At 47.6% G+C, this 18,043-nt stretch overlaps 1 protein-coding gene across 1 annotated transcript; it reads right to left on the bottom strand.

Annotated features, from left to right (window-relative positions):
- Window positions 1-695: 695 nt before the first annotated feature.
- Window positions 696-17,484, bottom strand: NDFIP1 (Nedd4 family interacting protein 1). The gene is made up of 8 exons (XM_005523704.2): window positions 17,381-17,484; window positions 8,367-8,454; window positions 7,506-7,636; window positions 6,578-6,665; window positions 6,285-6,409; window positions 4,607-4,673; window positions 3,946-4,051; window positions 696-2,018 (listed from the first exon to the last, which is right to left on the bottom strand). Exons 1-7 carry the CDS (start codon window positions 17,423-17,425, stop codon window positions 3,948-3,950), a joined length of 648 nt encoding a protein of 215 aa, XP_005523761.1. The 5' UTR covers window positions 17,426-17,484; the 3' UTR covers window positions 696-2,018; window positions 3,946-3,947.
- Between the last annotated feature and the right edge of the window lie 559 nt (window positions 17,485-18,043).

Consider the following 18,043-nt stretch of genomic DNA (forward strand, 5'->3'; position numbering starts at 1 on the left):
CACAGCCCTGCCACTGACGTGGTGTGAAGTGGCTGAGCTGTCACAGCCCCAAAACAAGTATTGGAGCCTGGTGTGAACCCACAGCTAACGCAGCCACCGTCACCCACCCGTCCCTCCCCGCGCCTCCCGAGCCTCTGTGTGCAGGAACATGGAGCTGGAGGTGTCTGCAGCTTCGGGCCACTGCAGCATTTGGAATGCCAAATATTCCAGTTCTCTGGATATTCAAGCCCAAATAAGGCCCAGTTGCCAGGAGAGCAAACACGAGGCTGATCGACCAAGTTTGGGCAAATGTGATTCAGAGTTCCCCAATGCTGCAGATTTTGCCTTGTAGGATAAAATTCCTAATTGTGTTCACTTATTCCTGTTTAAAGAAGAATCTGTGGAACCTCTATCCATCTCTGTCAGCCCCAACTGCCTGTTTGTGGGGACTGGACATTTGAGAAGTTCAGATGTGAACCAAAACCAGTCTCATGGATCAGGTTAAGTCATGAAACTACAAAAAAATCCAACAAATCCCCCAAAATGGAATCACCATTTTCTGACAAGCTTGATTACAAAAAAGATGGACACTTTGGAGATTTGTGTTACTCCTTCCATGGAAAGTGATGGAATGCCTCTGGATAATCCAGGTTTGTCATCGGTAACCAGGTGCAGCAACACATGAAAAGTCAAACAAACATTGTCCCACAGCAACAATCGCTACAGAAGTGACATTTATTGACGTTCTGCTGTATTTACAGGTTGAACATAGTAAAACTCCAAAGTGAATGACCACTTGGCAGAAAGCACAGGAGTGCACATTAAATCTACATTTCCAATGCATCAGAGTCTCTGCTAACACAAATTATAAAAGCAAGAATTACAGGTATGTTAGGAATTGTCTCAAAAGTCCCAAGCCAAAGAAAAAAGAAAGGCCTTTGTTTTGCAAGATGGTTTTTATACAAAGTTGCAACATGATCTTTCAGTTTTACACTACAGACTCGTTCTGTGAAAACCCCTGGAGAGCCCAAACAGTTGGTGGTGCGAAAGGAAAGGATACTACAACACTGAGAATAAAGACTGTTAAAAGTTAATACTTGTGCCACCTCTAAATTCCCAATGCCACCTCCGAGTCTGGACTGCAGCAAGCCCTGTTCCTCCACAGGCCCCCAGTGCTGGGATTGCAGGAGCACAGCCACCCTGCACTGCCACCTCAGCTCCAGAGCCACCCCTGACAGGACACGGGGGACAGGGACACACAGGGATGAACAGGGATGGACAGAGGGGACAGGGACACACAGGGATGGACACAGGGAACAGGGATGGATGGACACAGGGGACAGGGACACACAGGGATGGACAGGGAGGGACACAGGGGACAGGGATGGACAGGAGAGGACACAGAGCACATGGAGATACATGGGCTGTACAGGACACAGAGCACACACAGACTGTCCAGGACAGGGTGACACTGCACAGGACACAGTGTCACACCCTGCACAGGACACAGTGTCACACCCTGCACAGGACAGTGTCACACCCTGCACAGCACAGGACAGTGTCACCCTGCACAGGACAGTGTCACACAGCACAGGACAGTGTCACCCTGCACAGGACAGTGTCACACACAGCACAGGCACAGCCGGGGCAGCTCCCAGGCTGGAGGAGGAACTAAAGCAAGCCTGGCCCCTGCTGGCCCTGGTTTGGCTCCCGCTGCCCAAGCACCACAAACTCGGGCTGAACGCCTTCATCAGCACGCCACAGACTCACTGCAAGAGCTGCTTCAAACATTAGCCACTAATGAGTCAACAATTACAGAATTCTGCGTTAATTATTAAAATTTTACACCTAAAAACAAATAGAAAGAAATGCTTCTCCTTTTTTTTTTTTTCTTTTTCCAACAGTACTTTTATTTATTTATTTTAAAGCAGGTGATTATTTTTTCTTCTGCTCCAGAGCCTTGATTCACTTCCTGCAGGTGTCCTGCTGCTTCTTGGGGGGGATTTCACTAATGCAGGAAGACATTTGCCAGAAAACATCTGTTGGAGAAGGATATTGAACACCGAAACTGCAGTCAGAGGGTTATTTTGGATAACAGGAGGATGTCGTTCACACAGCACAGGATGTCTGAGGGCTTATGAAGTGTCTGAGCACACAATGATGTGACTCCAGCAAAGTGCTCAGCAATCTGTGTGTATTTTACAGGATCACACCAGGATTGTGTCTGCACACACAGCTGGAATAGTAAACTCCAGCTTTCCACAGGATTCATTTCACCAGGCTGTATTTTCTGGTTTGCACTCATTAGTCCCCTCCTAATTTTCTAAAAACTATCCTCGCTCTATAATAAAAATAACCCCTCATTGTGCCCTTTGCATCACGCCCTCAAGAGGAAATCTCATCTAAGAACTATAATACACTAAAAATCCGAGTTTTTTGTGGTTTCCTCACTCAGAATTCAGGATTAAAGATTTATTTTCAGAGGAAGTATTGAAGTTGCAATGTTTATGAATTACTCTGGACATTTATCTCAGCATATCTGAAAGAAAAAGTGCTTTTTGAAAATGCTCTGAAATGACACGTAAGTAGGAATTCAAACACTCTACACCTCCACAAGCAAGGAGTGAAGCCAGGTCTCTAAAACTGTAATTTCAAATTTCAAACATAGGAAAAGTCTGTGCAAAAAGAAACCACAGAGTTCCTTTAGGAAATAAAAAAATGAAGTCTTGGTAAAAGGGCAAAATTTTAAAAAAATTGTTCAGTCAGAGAAAATACAGAGATAAAGCTGACTTTAAATGCTCACATTCTGTAACCAGAAACTGGGGGAAATCAACCCTCTGGTGACTCAGCAGGAATCTGAGAGGATATTACAGATCCTGGAGGATGTCACAAACCAGAACTTTGTTAAACAGAACTGAAACACGTAAAGAAATTGGCTGAACTATTTTTACACACTATCACCAGAGGAAAACACTGCACAAAGGCTGTTCTGTGCTGCAGGTTCTCCTCACAGACTGGAAATGAAGTAGAATCGTGGGCAATTTGCAGTTTCTAATAAAAGGGAAGCGCATTTGGAAACCCAAGGCTCGGTTTTCAAATCTCAACAATTTAATGACCCCCAATTTAAAGCTGGGGTTGGTTTGGTTTCTTTGACTGTCCCAGCTGCAATTGCCTCTGTCTGGGGAAATGGAGTGTTATTATGATATTTCTAAAGGGAGAATCATGTTGCATTCCCCAGCTGGGAAGCAACCTATTCCAGGATTTCCTTCCCCTCGGGGAGGGACAGTTAATGCCAGGCCATTATCTGCTGTGAGCAGGAAATTATGCTACAAGCCTTCAGCTACTTAAGCCTCCTCCTTTAAAGTCCCATTAGAGCAGCCAGGCTGAGGCTCAGCACTGAAGCAAAAGACTCCCAGGCACTCAGGTTTTTGCAAGATTTTCAGCTCAGGTGTGTGGAAGAGGTCTGAGGAGAGCAAAGGTGTGCAAGGGTGTCACTTCTTCAGGAACCTGGCAGCAATTTCAAACAGCAGAATTCAGACAAATTGCTTGTTCTGGGACACAAGCCAAAGGCACTGCCCCTCTAACAGCATTTTGCGACCTCTCCTCGGGTTTGGGACACACCACGTGTTTCAGGCATGTGATTTATTCTCAAAGACACATTTGCCCAATACACTGCAGTGCCGAGGGGCACAGGTTTTGTTCTCTCAGTATCTAGGCACGGAATCAAAAGAATATCCAATTCCTCACAGCATAAACTCAGGGAGAAATGTCCAGTGTTCCTCTGCCTCCCATCAGGTCAGTCTGGGCTCTGCAGACTCAGGGGTTGGGTAGGGGATACCAAGAAACAACTGCTCCCTGCTTCCCTGAGTTCTAAAAATATTCAAGCAATGGAAAGTGTAGCATAGAAAAGTCACTAAATAGAGTTAAAATCAAAGCAGAACAAATTCAGGAAAGCAGAAAATTTACCTTTAGTAAATAAAGAGAACTCTGGTTCTGGGGAGAGTGGAAAACGTATCTGGCATCTTCCTAACCTTTGCATAATTAATAAATCCTCTGAGAAACAGCAGAAAACCTGCAGGGGAGAGACACATTTGTCCAGTTAACACAGGTGTTGCTTCTTCAAGGAGAGGGAGCAGCTGAACTCCTGCCACCACTACAGAAGGACCTTGTCACTGCACGGATCCACAGCAGCTGATCACACACAGTAATTATTTCTGGTAGCAATAACACCTCATCTTTCCACTTCAGGTAACTTCAAAAACAAACTTTGCTTGGGCAATCATAAAACTTTTGACTCCAAACAAGATCCTGTCACTCCCAAAGAAGGAAAAAGAAAATAAAATGAGGAAGGCAACAATCCACTCTTCCATTTAGGATGCAAGAGCAGACACAACATCAGTTGCAAGCATTATTCTCTTCTTGACTTCTGGATGCTGCCACCAAGAACTGGCAACAGAAAGACAGTGTTTACATGTGCCTTTAAACCCTGAGTGTGCTCAGTCAGAGGAGCATGAGGGTCACATTTCATCTTTACATCTATACACACATATTTAACAGGCAGGAATGTTCACAAAATTCTGACTTTACAGAGCTTTTAAGCATCTTTGCCCCCCCACCAGACACTCACCTAGTACAAGGAAGACCCACCAAAGCCAGTACTGGCCATCGAAGTAGCCAGGAAAATAGGTGGAGAACTGAAAAACAGCAAAAAAATACAGCTTAGAGCACAAGGAAGTTTGTGAACCAAAATCTATCCCCAGCAATTTTAGCAGTAACCAGATCAGGGCTGCACACAAGAGATCTCATGGAATGCTGAATTTCACCAGCTGCAGGAATGAGTTTCCTCCACAAACTGTCACTGACAGTTTTTCTGCACCAGCTCTAACAAGGGGAATGGGACAGACTCAACACCCAGCTATCAACTCTGGCAATCAGTGGGGCACAAGGACACTCCTGGCAAATATTCCTGGTTTAAATTGTGTCCTGGATGCTTACAAAGCACAGCTGCAGTTTCTGAAAGGGCAGAGCAGGCTTGCAGCACATTCATTACACATTCAGGTTGGATGGTGTAACAGTTGGGAAAGAAATCCCACATCTGTGGAACCCATTGACAAGATTCCCAATTGGGAAAATTACTGCTATTAAATGAAGGGTACCAACACTGTGAGAGCACTGAAGTTCACAGTTTCAGTATAAATACAGTATCATTCCTCTGGGTTTGTTCTACTCAAGTTTAAAACCTAATAAAAGATAAACCTATTACTGTAAATCAAACCCAGAAATAATGTCACCTCTTTTTGCCACCTCTCTTAATCCAGCAAATAGTTCTTAATACCTCCGTACCAAGATGACCAAAAAACTGTCAACAGAAAAGTGAAGAGATGCTGCATTTACAAATTAGAATTCCCAGCCCCAAAAGACAGGGTAGGAAGTGACAGTTCTGACATTAATGCTCTCTACTTCTACTCACAGCCAATGAGCTGCTTTGCTTGAAATTCATCTTTCAGCCAGAAATGTCTGTGCACCATCATTTCACAGGCTCCAAATAAAGATTTCCTGATGGAAATATTTTCTCCCAATCCCTCCAAAAAATATAAGAGCCAAAAAACTTAGAGCAGGATGACAACTTGCTCCGGGTCCCTGCTCCTGTGCCGCAGGGAGGCTGCACCAGAGGGCACCCACGGCCTTCTCCCACTGCTGCTCCAGCCCTTGCTCCTCCCCACGTCCCTGTTTCCCTCTCCTCACCAGCTATCCTGCGTTTTAGAGAATTTCCTTATTTCCAGAGGAGAGCCAAAGGCACAGCAGGCTGCAGAGCCGAAGTAGGGCTGGCTTTGCCTGGGTTAATGTTTTCCCAGGATTTTCCATTGCTGCTGCTCAGCACAAATCCACACTCTGATCCAGGCCACACTGTCAGACACATTCAGAATGAATCCCAGAATCCCAGACTGGGTCAGGTTGGAAAGGATCCTACAGCTTCTCTCTTTTGGCACAGACAGTGACACCTTCCACTATCCCAGGAATCCCTGTCCTTAGACTTAGACTTGGACAGTTCCAGGGATGGAGCATCACCAAAGATATCTGGGTGTACAATCTTTCCTTTCTTTTACTACAATTGTAATTCCAGTATATAAACAGGATGTAATTATGAAAAAGCTCTTTTCTTAGTGAATAAGTAGCTAAAAAAATATTTCATTATTTAAAAAAAAAAAACCTAGATTCATCACTAACTTCAGTATGACATAAAAACCTGCTAGGGAAAAAGAGTATCAGTGTCTGTGGATGTGCTTTTGCACCACACAACTCACCCTGACAATAAGGATCCACTTAATAAGAGACAGACCAAATCCAGAAATGGCCCCATATCGTCCTGCAGCTGAAGTAGTCAGACAGAAAGACAGGAAAAATCCAATCCAGTTGAAGAGGAATGCCACTGAAAAACAGGAGAAAAGCAGCAGGTGGAGACACCTTTACATTCCAAGGAAAAAAACCACAAACCCCTTGGCGCACAGGTTTTTCCTGGTGCTACATAAGCATAAATGGGACACAAAGTATTTTGTGTGACTGCCTGGAAAAAAAGTTCATTCCATCAGGTACTTACTGAAGAAAGTCAACATGAAGATGCCATCGTTTCCTATCCTCAGCTGGTCAGTGTCATCAAAGTCATCCCGTGTCACAAAGTCATCATCCTGCAAAGCACAGGGAGGCAGCACATGGGGGACTGAGGTCAGCCCAAGCCATACAGCAACCCCGCTTCATGGTGTGACTCTTTAAAAAAAGGGCTGGAATCCTAAATCTCAAAAGGCTACAAATGCAAGCACGAGAAAATTCCCATTTCTCATCCTGAAATGGTGCAGGGCATGGAATGTTATCTATAGAATAGGAAATGTATCTTTATTTTTAACATAGTCAAGCATGTTCTTGTTCTCACTGTGAAGAATTCTTCAACTCATCAAAAAATTATCATCTCAGCAAGGAATTTCACTTCCGTGAAGAAATGTAATGAGCAGTGGACTTCTAATGCTAGCAGGGGTAGAGGGAATGGCTGAACAAGAGACAATGTTGAAAAGACAAAAAGAAATAATTCTGACAGAATGGTTTTATCGTGCTTGTATCAGCTACACTGACCTCCAAAAAAGCCAACTAAGTAAGCAGCAGGAGCATCAAGGGTAGATATGCCAGACAGCTGAAGAATTAATCCTAAATCTTTTTGAAAAATGAAAAAAAAAACCCAACAAACACCCCAGTGTCAGAGCACAGGGATACAGTACAGCCCCTCTGTCAGCTTGCCAAGCTAATCTGGCTAGCACATGCTGGCATTGCTGAGATGTCTGACATCATCACAGTGCTCAGAGGAAAATTAAAAAGAAAAAAGCTACAGGACTCTCAGGAGTGTGGAACATCACCACTCCAGAAAGCTTCAAAAACACAAAAAGCCCAACACAGACTTTAAAAGTCAAGGGAGATGATGGGCAGGAGTTAAAGCTGAAATTGGACCCAGCAGTGCAGGGACAGCCAGGGACACTCACCCTGCCAGGCACCAAGGGAATGGTGGCCTCAGCCTTGGTCCTCTCGGCCTCGTCGTAGCTGGGCAGAGTGGTGGCCACATTGTAGGATGGCGGCTTCGGGAACCCTGACTCATCCTTGTAGTCAAAATAAGCTGCACAAAAACAGTTACACAGGAGGGAACTCAGCACTTGCTTAAGAACACCGTGCTGGGAACGAGCAGTGCTCCAGGTGACCTCCAATGAGCCCCATTCCCCACCCTTCCATCCATCCCAGCCATCCCAAAGTGGAAAGTGAAAAGCACAGGAGCACCTTCTCTGATAGCCAGCAACCCACAGAACACTCCCAGAACATGTCTGGCTGCACTTCTGCTTAAAACAACACCACATGCTGTGCCTCTGCTGACTTGGATACTCACACACAGTCACGTTTCCAGATCCAAGTGGTTATTAAAGTTATTAGTGACAGGAGAGGAGGATGATTCAAAGTCCCATCCTTATGACCAAATGCTTAGGAAGTACTTTTTGGAAAGTACAGGAAAAGTGAATTCTTTAAACCCTTTTAAGTAACCAATCCTTTAAGGAAGGGGCACATCATCATCCAAATGCCAGATAATGAGAGGGGAACCACAAACCCTCACAGCACTTTGATTTTGAACTGTCTTCAATTTACTGAGAACACTGCGAACTGTAACTTGAACACCCCTAGATGGGATGACATCAGATGAACGCAGCCAAATTGCATCTCCTAAACCACAAGTACCAACAGGCTGTGTGGATCAATCCTGATCCCCGCAGCTTGGGAAGGTGCTGCAGTGCCAGCCGTGGATGAGGAGAGCAGTCAGTGGCAGCAGACAAGCCCAGCCCTCTGCCCGGTGTGAGTACCTGTGTTCTCTGCAGAAATGCTGCTGTAGGGCGGAGGGGCATCGCTCACCACCGGCACGGCCTCGCCCGGCTCCTCTTCATTCTGCAGCTGAACAGAACCACACACCAGAGTTAGGGGGGGTTCTCAGAGCTCTGACATCACCCCCACAGCTTTAATTGCACACAACAGACTCTTCTGGAAGGAGACTGCTCTGCAGCACCACGGGACACAGAGCAGCTGCTCAGCCTCCCTCTGAAGCATTCCCACTTGAAATGATCAATCTTCCATCTCAGTTTTAATGTTGTTTTTAAATCCTCTCCTCACACACCTGGACTCCAGCGAAACACAGCACACAGCTCCCCAGTCCCTTTCCATTTCCCTGGCACTTCCTCAGCTCACATTGCTTAGGAGCGGCAGTCGCATCTGTTTTAGTCCAAGCAATGCTGTGAGATACCCAACAAAAGGCTCCATTGCTGCCTGTGCCTTTCCTAAGGAAGGTTTTTTCCATGGATACATTACATAATGATGCACAGAAGTATAAATGTTGCCATTTCCCTTCAACCTTTCACACTGCATGACTGAAAAGGAGCCGGTTTATTTTGTGCACTGTGCTTCCCACAGGCTCTGTATAAATAACCAGGAGCTATCACAGATCCAGCACCACTCACACGAGGCAGGTGTGCCATGGCAGCTTTGATCAGGGAGGCAGCAGGACCAGGCCAGAAAGGAGGTTAAAGCTGCCATCTCATGTTTCCCTTCCTTCCATTTTCCACCATGTCAGCAGCAAAAGCTCCAAGGTGTTCTGCAGAACAGCTCACCTCAAAGAAGCACCTTGGGACCAAAGCACTGGGCTGAGCTGGAGGCACTGCTCTCCTTTGAAATCACCACTAAACAATGTCTCCTCCAGCCTTCCCTCCTGCAATCCCACACAGCTGCTCCTGAAGCCATCCAGGATATTTCGCTTTTTTCCCTCTGGAGAGACACGTTGCCATTCTCCTTGAGCATTTAACACAGGGGGTGTAGGGCGTAGGGGGATGTTCTTATTTGTACATCTTATCGGGGGAAAATAAATCAGCTCACACTTCTAAATGCAGATCTGGGCTATCCAAGTGTTCTGTGGAGTTTTACTCCTTTTGCTGCTTAACATCAAAGATTACAGAATGGTTTGGGCTGGAAGGGACCTTAAAGCCCATCCCATTCCAGCCCCTGCCATAGGCAGGGACACCTTCCCCTGTCCCAGATTGCTCCAAGCCCCGTCCAGCCTGGCCTTGGGCACTGCCAGGGATCCAGGGGCAGCCCCAGCTGCTCTGTGCCAGTGAAAGTCTATAATCTATAGTCTGTTCCACATCACACTATATCCACATCCTCTGAGAAAGTCTTAACTGGGCTTAGCAGATGACAGTGAGTGGTTCTGCTGGCAGGTCCAATGGGTCAGCTGAGAGGGGGAAAAGGGAGGAAACAACACTGGGAAGCACCAGAACAAAATCAGGAGCACTGTCTGCCAGTCCAGGTGCAGTGAAACAGCAGAGCACCACAGTCCTGCACTCCAGTTCCACGGCAGCTGAAGCCCACTCTTCTCCCCAGGAACATTTTCTAAACAGAATAGGTGGGGGAAAAAAGAAAAGCGTGCTGGTCAGCCCCAAGCTTTGTGGCTCAGAAGTCCTCACATGACAACACTGAGCCATTTCCTTGAAGAAGGAGAAATCAGTGATCCGGATGAAAATTTAATCCGTGTTCTGGCAGGAGCAGCTCCCAGCCCAGCTGTCAGCAGCACACATCCCCAGAGCCGCTCCCTGGCCAGATGTGAAGCAGAGCAAACAATGCTGGGGTGTGAGGCCCCAGGGGTGGAGGTGGCAGGACCTGCCCCACCTGCAGCTTTACGGAGCCCCAGGGCATTGGGCAGGGACAGGAGGAGCTGCAGCAGCTCCCACCACAGCAAGGCACCTTCTTCTTCTCAAAGCCTTTCCAAGAAACAAAAATGCCTCATTTTATAAACCCCATGGAGCTCGGCATTAGAAGTGAAAACTAACTTGAGAAGTAATTGCCTATTAGAACATGCTTTAATTTTGTTTTAGAAAAACAGCATTACTCCAGAAATCCCAAACCATGCTGCACAGAGCATGAGGCGCAATGGAAGGGACAGGAAAACACAGAACCAAATTGCTTGAGTCAATCTCTGCCCAGAGAAGCTGCCCCTGGATCCCTGGACATGGCAGGGGTAGAAAAAGATGATCTTTAAGGTCATAACCCAAAGCATTCTGTGATTCCATGATTCCCACGGCTTTGTAGTTTATGAATTCTCAGAAAATGCTCCACCATGCGTATTGTCAGTCTATCCATGAAAATTCAGTACTTCTTTTCTCCCTCTGCCTGTGCAGGACCTGGTCTATTAACAGGAGGAAAGGCTCTGTCACAGCTGGGACACTCTGGATTCCACCTGCCTTTTGTTACCTGCCCTCCAGGTGAGGGGGAGGCAGAAATTCAACCCCTCATGCCTGTAAGAAAGAAGGCAGGTAGAGCCTGAGAGCACAGTCACCAGGAAGGGGGGAGGAAAGAATCACATGTGACAACACTGCAAGAAATGAAACAAAAGAGGACACAGATATTGAGTGGAATATTAACTCCTACCACTGGTTCTTCTTTCAATAGTAAAAAGGAATACATGTTCTTCCACTAATGTCATGTGGGAGAAAGCAGCTGAATTCACTGCTGCCTTCAAACATCCCAATTCAGGTAATGGATAATGACACAAAAAATGCAGCTACTTTCTGAAGTTGAGCTCGAGGCTGTAGGAGGTTACAGTTATAGAAAACATATTTTTCTTCTAATGGACAAGGTACACAAATGCCTTCCAGCCTTTTTAATGATTCTAGGCATCTAAAATTCAACTAAGTGCCTATTAGCAGAGCAGGGAGGTTCATGTGACAGGAAGAATGATTCATCAGGCCTCGCAGGGCCACACTGCTGCCCTGGCCCAGCCTGGCTCCCACCTGCCCTGCACAGCTCCAGGTATGGACTCGGCTCCCAGAGAATTCCCCCGAGGCTTCAGCACCCAGGGAACCTGGTTAAAAGCAGCATCTGACTTCAGTCTGTTCTGCTGAGGCTGTGGGATAATTCTTTCCTAGATTCACTGATGGATTTTAGCTTTTCAGGCAACGTTCTGCTATTTGTGAAATTAAAAACTAAGGCAGTCTTTACAGCCATGCATGCAGTTATTAAAACAACAGTTTGGCTGGGATTTTTTCACCAGACTGCTAAACCAACAGAAAGTTGACTGATAGAACACCCAGGGATATTTATTTTCAAAAAAAAACCCAGCATCAGAAGCCTGGCACTGAGCTGACATCACCTCCGGTTGCCACTTGCCCTGACCAAGACCTGTCCCATGAAAATACACAGTACAGCAGCATAAAAGCTGAAATCTTCCAAGCTGTTTGGAAATATTTCCATGCAAACTTTGAAGAAAGCACTTCCAATAAATATATTGGTTAATTCTTCCAAATTTTCTAAACTCAGCATATGGGCTGCTGACATAGTTTTGAATCTTTATTTTTTAACTCCCCTTTGCCAAGTTCTGAGAATGCATGTAAATATTCTTTACACTAAATCAGCATTACTACACTAAATCAGCATTATTACAGGCTTGGCCTTAGCAATAGATCACATATCATTACATATCTTCAGCCTTTTGGAAGTAAATTAAAGTCACTGCCAACTCTGAAAAGGAGAGTTATTTTTACTGACTTTTGCTTTACTTAATTAAACACACCCTGATTTAAAACCCTGACTTTTGCCCGAAGTTGCTGCAAATTCCTGTAACTTAACATCACCTTATTAATCAGCAGGAATAATGATAAGCTACCAGACAAGCCAACCCACACCCTTCAGCCCTCTCCCTGACAAGCAAATAAGTGTTTTCTCCCGTAGGCTCTTCCAGCCCATTTCCCTGGAGCAGTGACAGCCCCGAGTGCCTCCTGCACTGGCACAGGTGTGTTGAGCACCTCTCAGGTGACACATTTGGCACCTGTGCTGAGCCAACCCTCCCTGGGGAGATGCTCCTGGCCGAGCCTCGTGCTGGGGAGCCAGCCCTGAGCACAGCCCAGCCCTGGGAGGGAGAGCCCTGCATGTGCCAGCCCCAGAATTCCTCCATGGAAATGGGGCTCGGGCACTGGAACTGCCCAGGGAGGTTTGGAATGCCCATTCCTGGAGGTGCCCAAGGAATTCCTGGAGGTGGCACTCGGTGCTCTGGGCTGGGGACAGGGTGGGGATGGGGCACAGCCTGGACTCGATGGGCTGGGACGGCTTTTCCAACCTGAGTGACTTTGAGATTCTGAGAAACTCCTCCCTTTTAATAAAGGACTGAAAACTGTGCCTCCACTCCCAAAGCCAACCTGTTCTTCCCCAGCTGGAGCAGCTCCCTGGCACCCAGTGAGCACCAACAGGAACCAGCAGCAGCATCCAGCTGATGGCAACGACCCCGTGAGCCACCAAAAGGAAAAACCACAAATCAAAACCTATTTTAGGTCCATAAAATACAACCTGTGCTCCTGAGGGTGTTGTCCTCTGACTCACTGCAGCCAAGGGCCTGACACCACAGAGATGTCCTGGGAAACAAGCTGGTCTAATCCCCCCGTTTCTGTTCAAACAGGGAGTTAGGCTGGGCTGGACACACTGGAAACAAGAACTTGGGCCAGCACAAACCTGTGCCCACACATTGGCCTTAGTCTTGAGAGATCAAGGTCTTAATATGGAAAAAGTAGATTTTAATCTTGGATAGCTGTAAATAAATTTCCCACACTTAAAGCATAAGGCCTTCTCATAATATTTAGAATCAGATTAATATTTTTCTGGACTTTAGGCCATCACAGTAAGACTTCTGAACATTATAAAATAGCACATTTCTTAAATGTCCATATGAAGAAGGTTAAGTATCTTCAATGGAAAAAAATTCCCATTGTGCCATCATAGATCAAATGTGGATATTTCACAACAGGCAGGAACAGAATGATTGGATACCACTCATTACTGAATTTTGCTCACTCGTCCCAATGACAAAGGATCAGAATTCACACAAACACAACTTTTGCTCCTTGCTTTCTGTATGGTTACTATGCCAAACCCACAGAAAAAGGTTCCTCATCTCCTGGGAGCATTTAACAATCCAAAGCCCCCAGGGATTGTTCCTATAGCTGCTTCCCAATGGGGTTACTGAGCCCCACTGAATTTCAGTGATGAGAGAAAAGTTACTAAAAAAGCCCAGCTCAAGAGTTCAACACCATCCTGATGCCTGAGATAATATTGTATTTAACTTTGCATGCAAAACTATTTTCTCCTGCTACACAAGCTGTGAGATGACACTGCTGCTGTTTCCCTGCCTTTCCCACATCCTCTGAGTTTTAGGGACAGAATATATTTAAATTCTACAATAACTTTTCCACACAGAATCACTAAACCCTTGCAAACTTACCTGACAGATACTGTTGCCTACAGAGGTGGATGTTTCAGAGGAAAATAACCAGATTTTAGTCACCTGAGCACAACCAAGGCTGAACATGGGGCAACTTCAGCACAACCTCAGAGCAGAGGCTGCACAAACAATTTTACTCTGCAATTTTTCTAATTATACAGGGTTTATGTCAATGGCATCTCCTATTCTCCTTACAAATAAAATATATAAATAAATATGCAAACAACCTACCCTGCAACTTTTCTTACCATTCTTATCTTTAGCCAGCACATCTTGCACACTGCAAGGACCTCACTGAGGAAACATTCACTGACATTTCTGATTCTAATTGCTGACAGGAAAATATTTGGGATGTTCTCGTTTTTTAGTTTCAAGCTGTGTGCCCATTCCAGCTGAAAAATTAAACACAAGGTACACACAAGGCAGCAACTGATATCTGCCTCCCTGTTCCCTTCCAGCCTCCCCAGATATTAAAGAAGCATTGTGCTTCTTCATGGATTTAAATTCTATTCCCACTCTATCTCCAGCACTGCATTTCTTCTACAGTTTTCACAGAACAAAAAACAAACAAATGGAAAAATCTTTCTTCCTTATTTTTCCCATTGACACCTCCCTTTGTGGAATGATTCATGATCCATGTAAACCTTCAACAAGTGGAACAGGAAGACACAGCACTTAAAAAGGAATACGTCCTCATTATTTAACACTCCCACCATTTCCTAGGTGGGTTTACATTACTCATACACCTCACATATATTTTCGAATGCTCCAACTGCAAAGCATGCCTGGAAAACACAGAGTGTAAATAAACCTGTTAAAGCTGGGCTATTTTTTCCAGAATGGAGGGTCATTTCTATTCCAAGGATGAAATACAGTTCTGCCAACTGAACCCTCAATCCAGGGTTATGCTGGAAAGGCTTTAAACCCCCTAATCCAAACAACATCCCTGTCTAACTTTCCCAAAGGCAGAATGAAATGACAGCAGCCTCTCAGTGGCCCTTTTTGGGGACACAGCAGTGCCTGGAATAACAGCACCAGGGTGGGCTGCAGCTCTCCTTCTCCCCAAACCTCTCCATTGCCACCTCCACAAGCGCAGCCCCAGCACGTGGCCTGCAGAGAAGGATCCAGATCCAGAGTCTGACCCTGTCCCAGCCCTGCTCCCCATGGAAGGGGTCAGGGAGGCTGAAATCCCTTCTCCAGAGTTTTAGTTTTATTTTACATGGAGCTGCACTTCCTCAGCACTGAGCTGAGATTCACATCACCCAAAGCCATCACTGCAGGCCACTTTTTAGCAGATTATCTAATGCCTGAACAAAGCCAGGGCTAGGAAGTTGGCTTTGGAAAATCAATCAGTGCACACCCCTTGCACACTGCCCACGATGTGAACGGACATGGGCTGGGAGTCTGCAGGGAAGAAAGAGGCTGCTGATGGAACCCAGGCCACATTCCCACCTTCCCACATCCCACCTGCAAGGCTGAGGAAGGGGTGGGAGAGGAAACACACAGGACTCAAACTCGGGTATCGAGTTCTGTTGTGCTCGGTTCATGGTCACTAACTCTCACCTTTTTTTTCCTGAAAATGCAGGCACTTGAGGAATCCTACGAATATTGTACAGGTCCATAGTGCCCACTCCTCAGTGCTGCTTCCACACACACATGGATACATGGATACCCATACCAGAGTGAGAGTTATACATCCCTGGCACACTTGGACAGTCAAAATCACATCTACCAGTACAGGAACCACTTACCTACATAACCAACTCCATTAATGCATTACTCCATCACCCAAAAAGATCAAGCTTTAAAAATTCCTCCACTGACTTATAATCCAAAAATTTAAAGTATGAAATGAGCTGCTTGTGAATTTCTCCAGCTACCTCCACTGGGTCCTGTAGTCACCTGTAGCCCTTGCAATTATTGCTTCACTATCAGTCTGTCTTCTTTGGCATATGGTACATTCATTATTGTACATTTCACACACACAGTAAGTTTCAAAATATGGGGAAAAACCAGACACTTTCAATGCTACAGAGACTCTCCCATTCTCTCATCTTCTCTTTATCTAAATCCCAACTGCATCTCCACAGATTGCAGGGTTTTTGAAGCAACACAAGTATTAGGGGCCAGTTCAGTGATAACACACTTCACAACAGGAATACCTGGGTTCTGGCAGAGGGCGAAGGAAGAGAAGCAATTTCTAAACAGCTGCACAAAAGTAAATACTTTTACATGTGAGAATCTGCCTCTCACTCCAGTTAAACCAGTGGCTCCACAGGCCTCCATTATGTGCTTGTCTTTAGCAGTGCAAATCCTCTGGCACAGCCCTGGCTCCCTAATCTCCGCAGGGCTCCACAGATGAGTCTGCCCTGGGTCTGCCCGAGGTGTGAGCAGAAACAACACTGAGCTGGCAAACAACAGCTTTACACACCCCTCTCACAGGAAAGCAGGAGTGTGTCCATCAGCCAGGTAACACCAGGCAATGGACTCCTTCAGCGATTCTGTCCCTCATCCCCACGGCTCCGGGCAATGGGACACGCTGCAGATCCCTTGGGAAAAGGTATTTGTAAAGACACTTGTTGGGGTCAACACCAGCAGCAGGACTCTGCCAGAAAAGGCGATTAGTGCAGAGCCCTGGTTATCTGTCCCTAGCAGGTCCCAGAACAACACAAAGAGATTTGTCATTGGAAGTGAGCACATCTGTTTTGCATTGAAAAAAAAAAAAAAGAAAAAAGAAAAAAAAAGCCTAAGTTTTACTTAACTTCTACATTTCCAGTATGTAAAACCACGGAGACCTGCAGCTGTCAGATGAGACAAGTATTCCATCCCATGGGAGGGTGTATCTCGAACTCTGCCGAGCGAGAGCCTACCCACGCTGGGAATGCTACCCAGGAAAAGTCACAACACAGCGATTTCTTGGGAGAGCCTCGGTTCAGCACGAGCGAGCTGTCTGCTGTTTAGAGGGATTTCTCCATTACTCTAAGTAAAGAATTCTCCATGTCTGATGTGAGAAAGGCGCCTGCCAGAACTGGGTCACACCGGGGGCCCAGCCGACACCCGGCCCTTGCCGTGGGGCCGGTACTGCAGACAAACGGGAGGCAGGAAGAGAAGAATGACCCGAATTCCCTAGAGAGCTCTTTAAGGCCAGCCCCTGGCCTAGGAGGACTTCAGAGGAGCCCACACGTAAAAGATGGAAGAAAACTAACGGTAACCTCGGGGCGAGACCGTTCCCCGGCCCTGGGGGGGAAATGACCGGCGGGGTCAGCGCCCTGCGCCAAGGTCGCCCCGGGACTGGGTAAACACCGGCCCCGGACACACCCGGCCCCGGGACCGGGCAAACACCCGGCCCCAGGACAGAGCAAACACCGGCCCCGGGACCGGGCAAACAGCGGCCCGGGGCACAGCCGGCCCCGAGCCGGCGGGGAGCGGCTCCGCGGCCGAGCCCGGCCCGACCCCCCGGGGACCCGCGGCCTCCGCCCCGGGCGCTGCCGCCCGCACAGGCCCCGCTCCCGGCTCCCGGCCCCGCCGCCCCGGGAGCCGCCCGACCCCGGCGCCGGCCCCCCTCCCCTGCTGGTAGCGGCCGGTGCTGGGCTCGGCGGCCGCGGCCGCCATGGCGCTGCGGGGTCGGTGCGGGCGCTGCGGAGGCGGCGGCGGCGGCCCGGGCGCTGCTCGCTGCGGGCTCCGCTCGCTCCCGCCCTCCCCGTCACGCTCGGCCGCACCGCCTCCCGCCCCGCCCGCCGCCGGAGCCGCCGTGGGCAGCGTTCCTGGAGGGGCCGCAGAATCGCTGAACCACCCGGGCTGGAACAGACCTGCCACACCATCGAGTCCAGGCTGTGCCCGATGCCCACCTTGTCCCCAGCCCAGAGCTCTGAGTGCCACCTCCAGCCCCTCCTTGGACTCCTCCAGGGATGGGCACTCCAAACCTCTCTGGGCAGTTCCAGTGCCTGATCCCCCTTTCCATGGGGAAATTCCTGCTGCTGTCCACCCTGAGCCTCCCCTGGCCCACCCTGAGGCCGTTCCCTCTCCTCCTGTCCCTGTTCCCTGGGAGCAGAGCCCGACCCCCCCGGCTGTCCCCTCCTGCCAGGGACTTGTGCAGAGCCACAAGGGCCCCCTGAGCTCCTTTTCTCCAGGCTGAACCCCTTTCCAGCTCCCTCAGCTGCTCCAGCCCCTTTCCAGCTCCCTCAGCTGCTCCAGCCCCTTCCCAGCTCTGTTCCCTGGCTCCAGCCCCTC

This window comes from Pseudopodoces humilis, chromosome 17 (genome assembly GCF_049639895.1).
Source record: "Pseudopodoces humilis isolate 2021_Gansu_Grassland_sample_001 chromosome 17, ASM4963989v1, whole genome shotgun sequence".
In the NCBI taxonomy this organism is placed as follows: Eukaryota; Metazoa; Chordata; class Aves; order Passeriformes; family Paridae; genus Pseudopodoces; species Pseudopodoces humilis.

What these genes read in the sequence shown, in the direction of transcription:
- NDFIP1 (XM_005523704.2), bottom strand. Translation starts at nt 17,425, where the DNA reads ATGGCGGCCGCGGCCGCCGAGCCCAGCACCGGCCGCTACCAGCAG. An exon ending in CATTTCTGCAGAGAACACAG is followed by an intron (nt 7,637 to 8,366) that starts GTACTCACACCG and finishes GTTTTTGTGCAG; the next exon opens with CTTATTTTGACTACAAGGAT. An exon ending in TTCCCTTGGTGCCTGGCAGG is followed by an intron (nt 6,666 to 7,505) that starts GTGAGTGTCCCT and finishes TGTGCTTTGCAG; the next exon opens with GATGATGACTTTGTGACACG.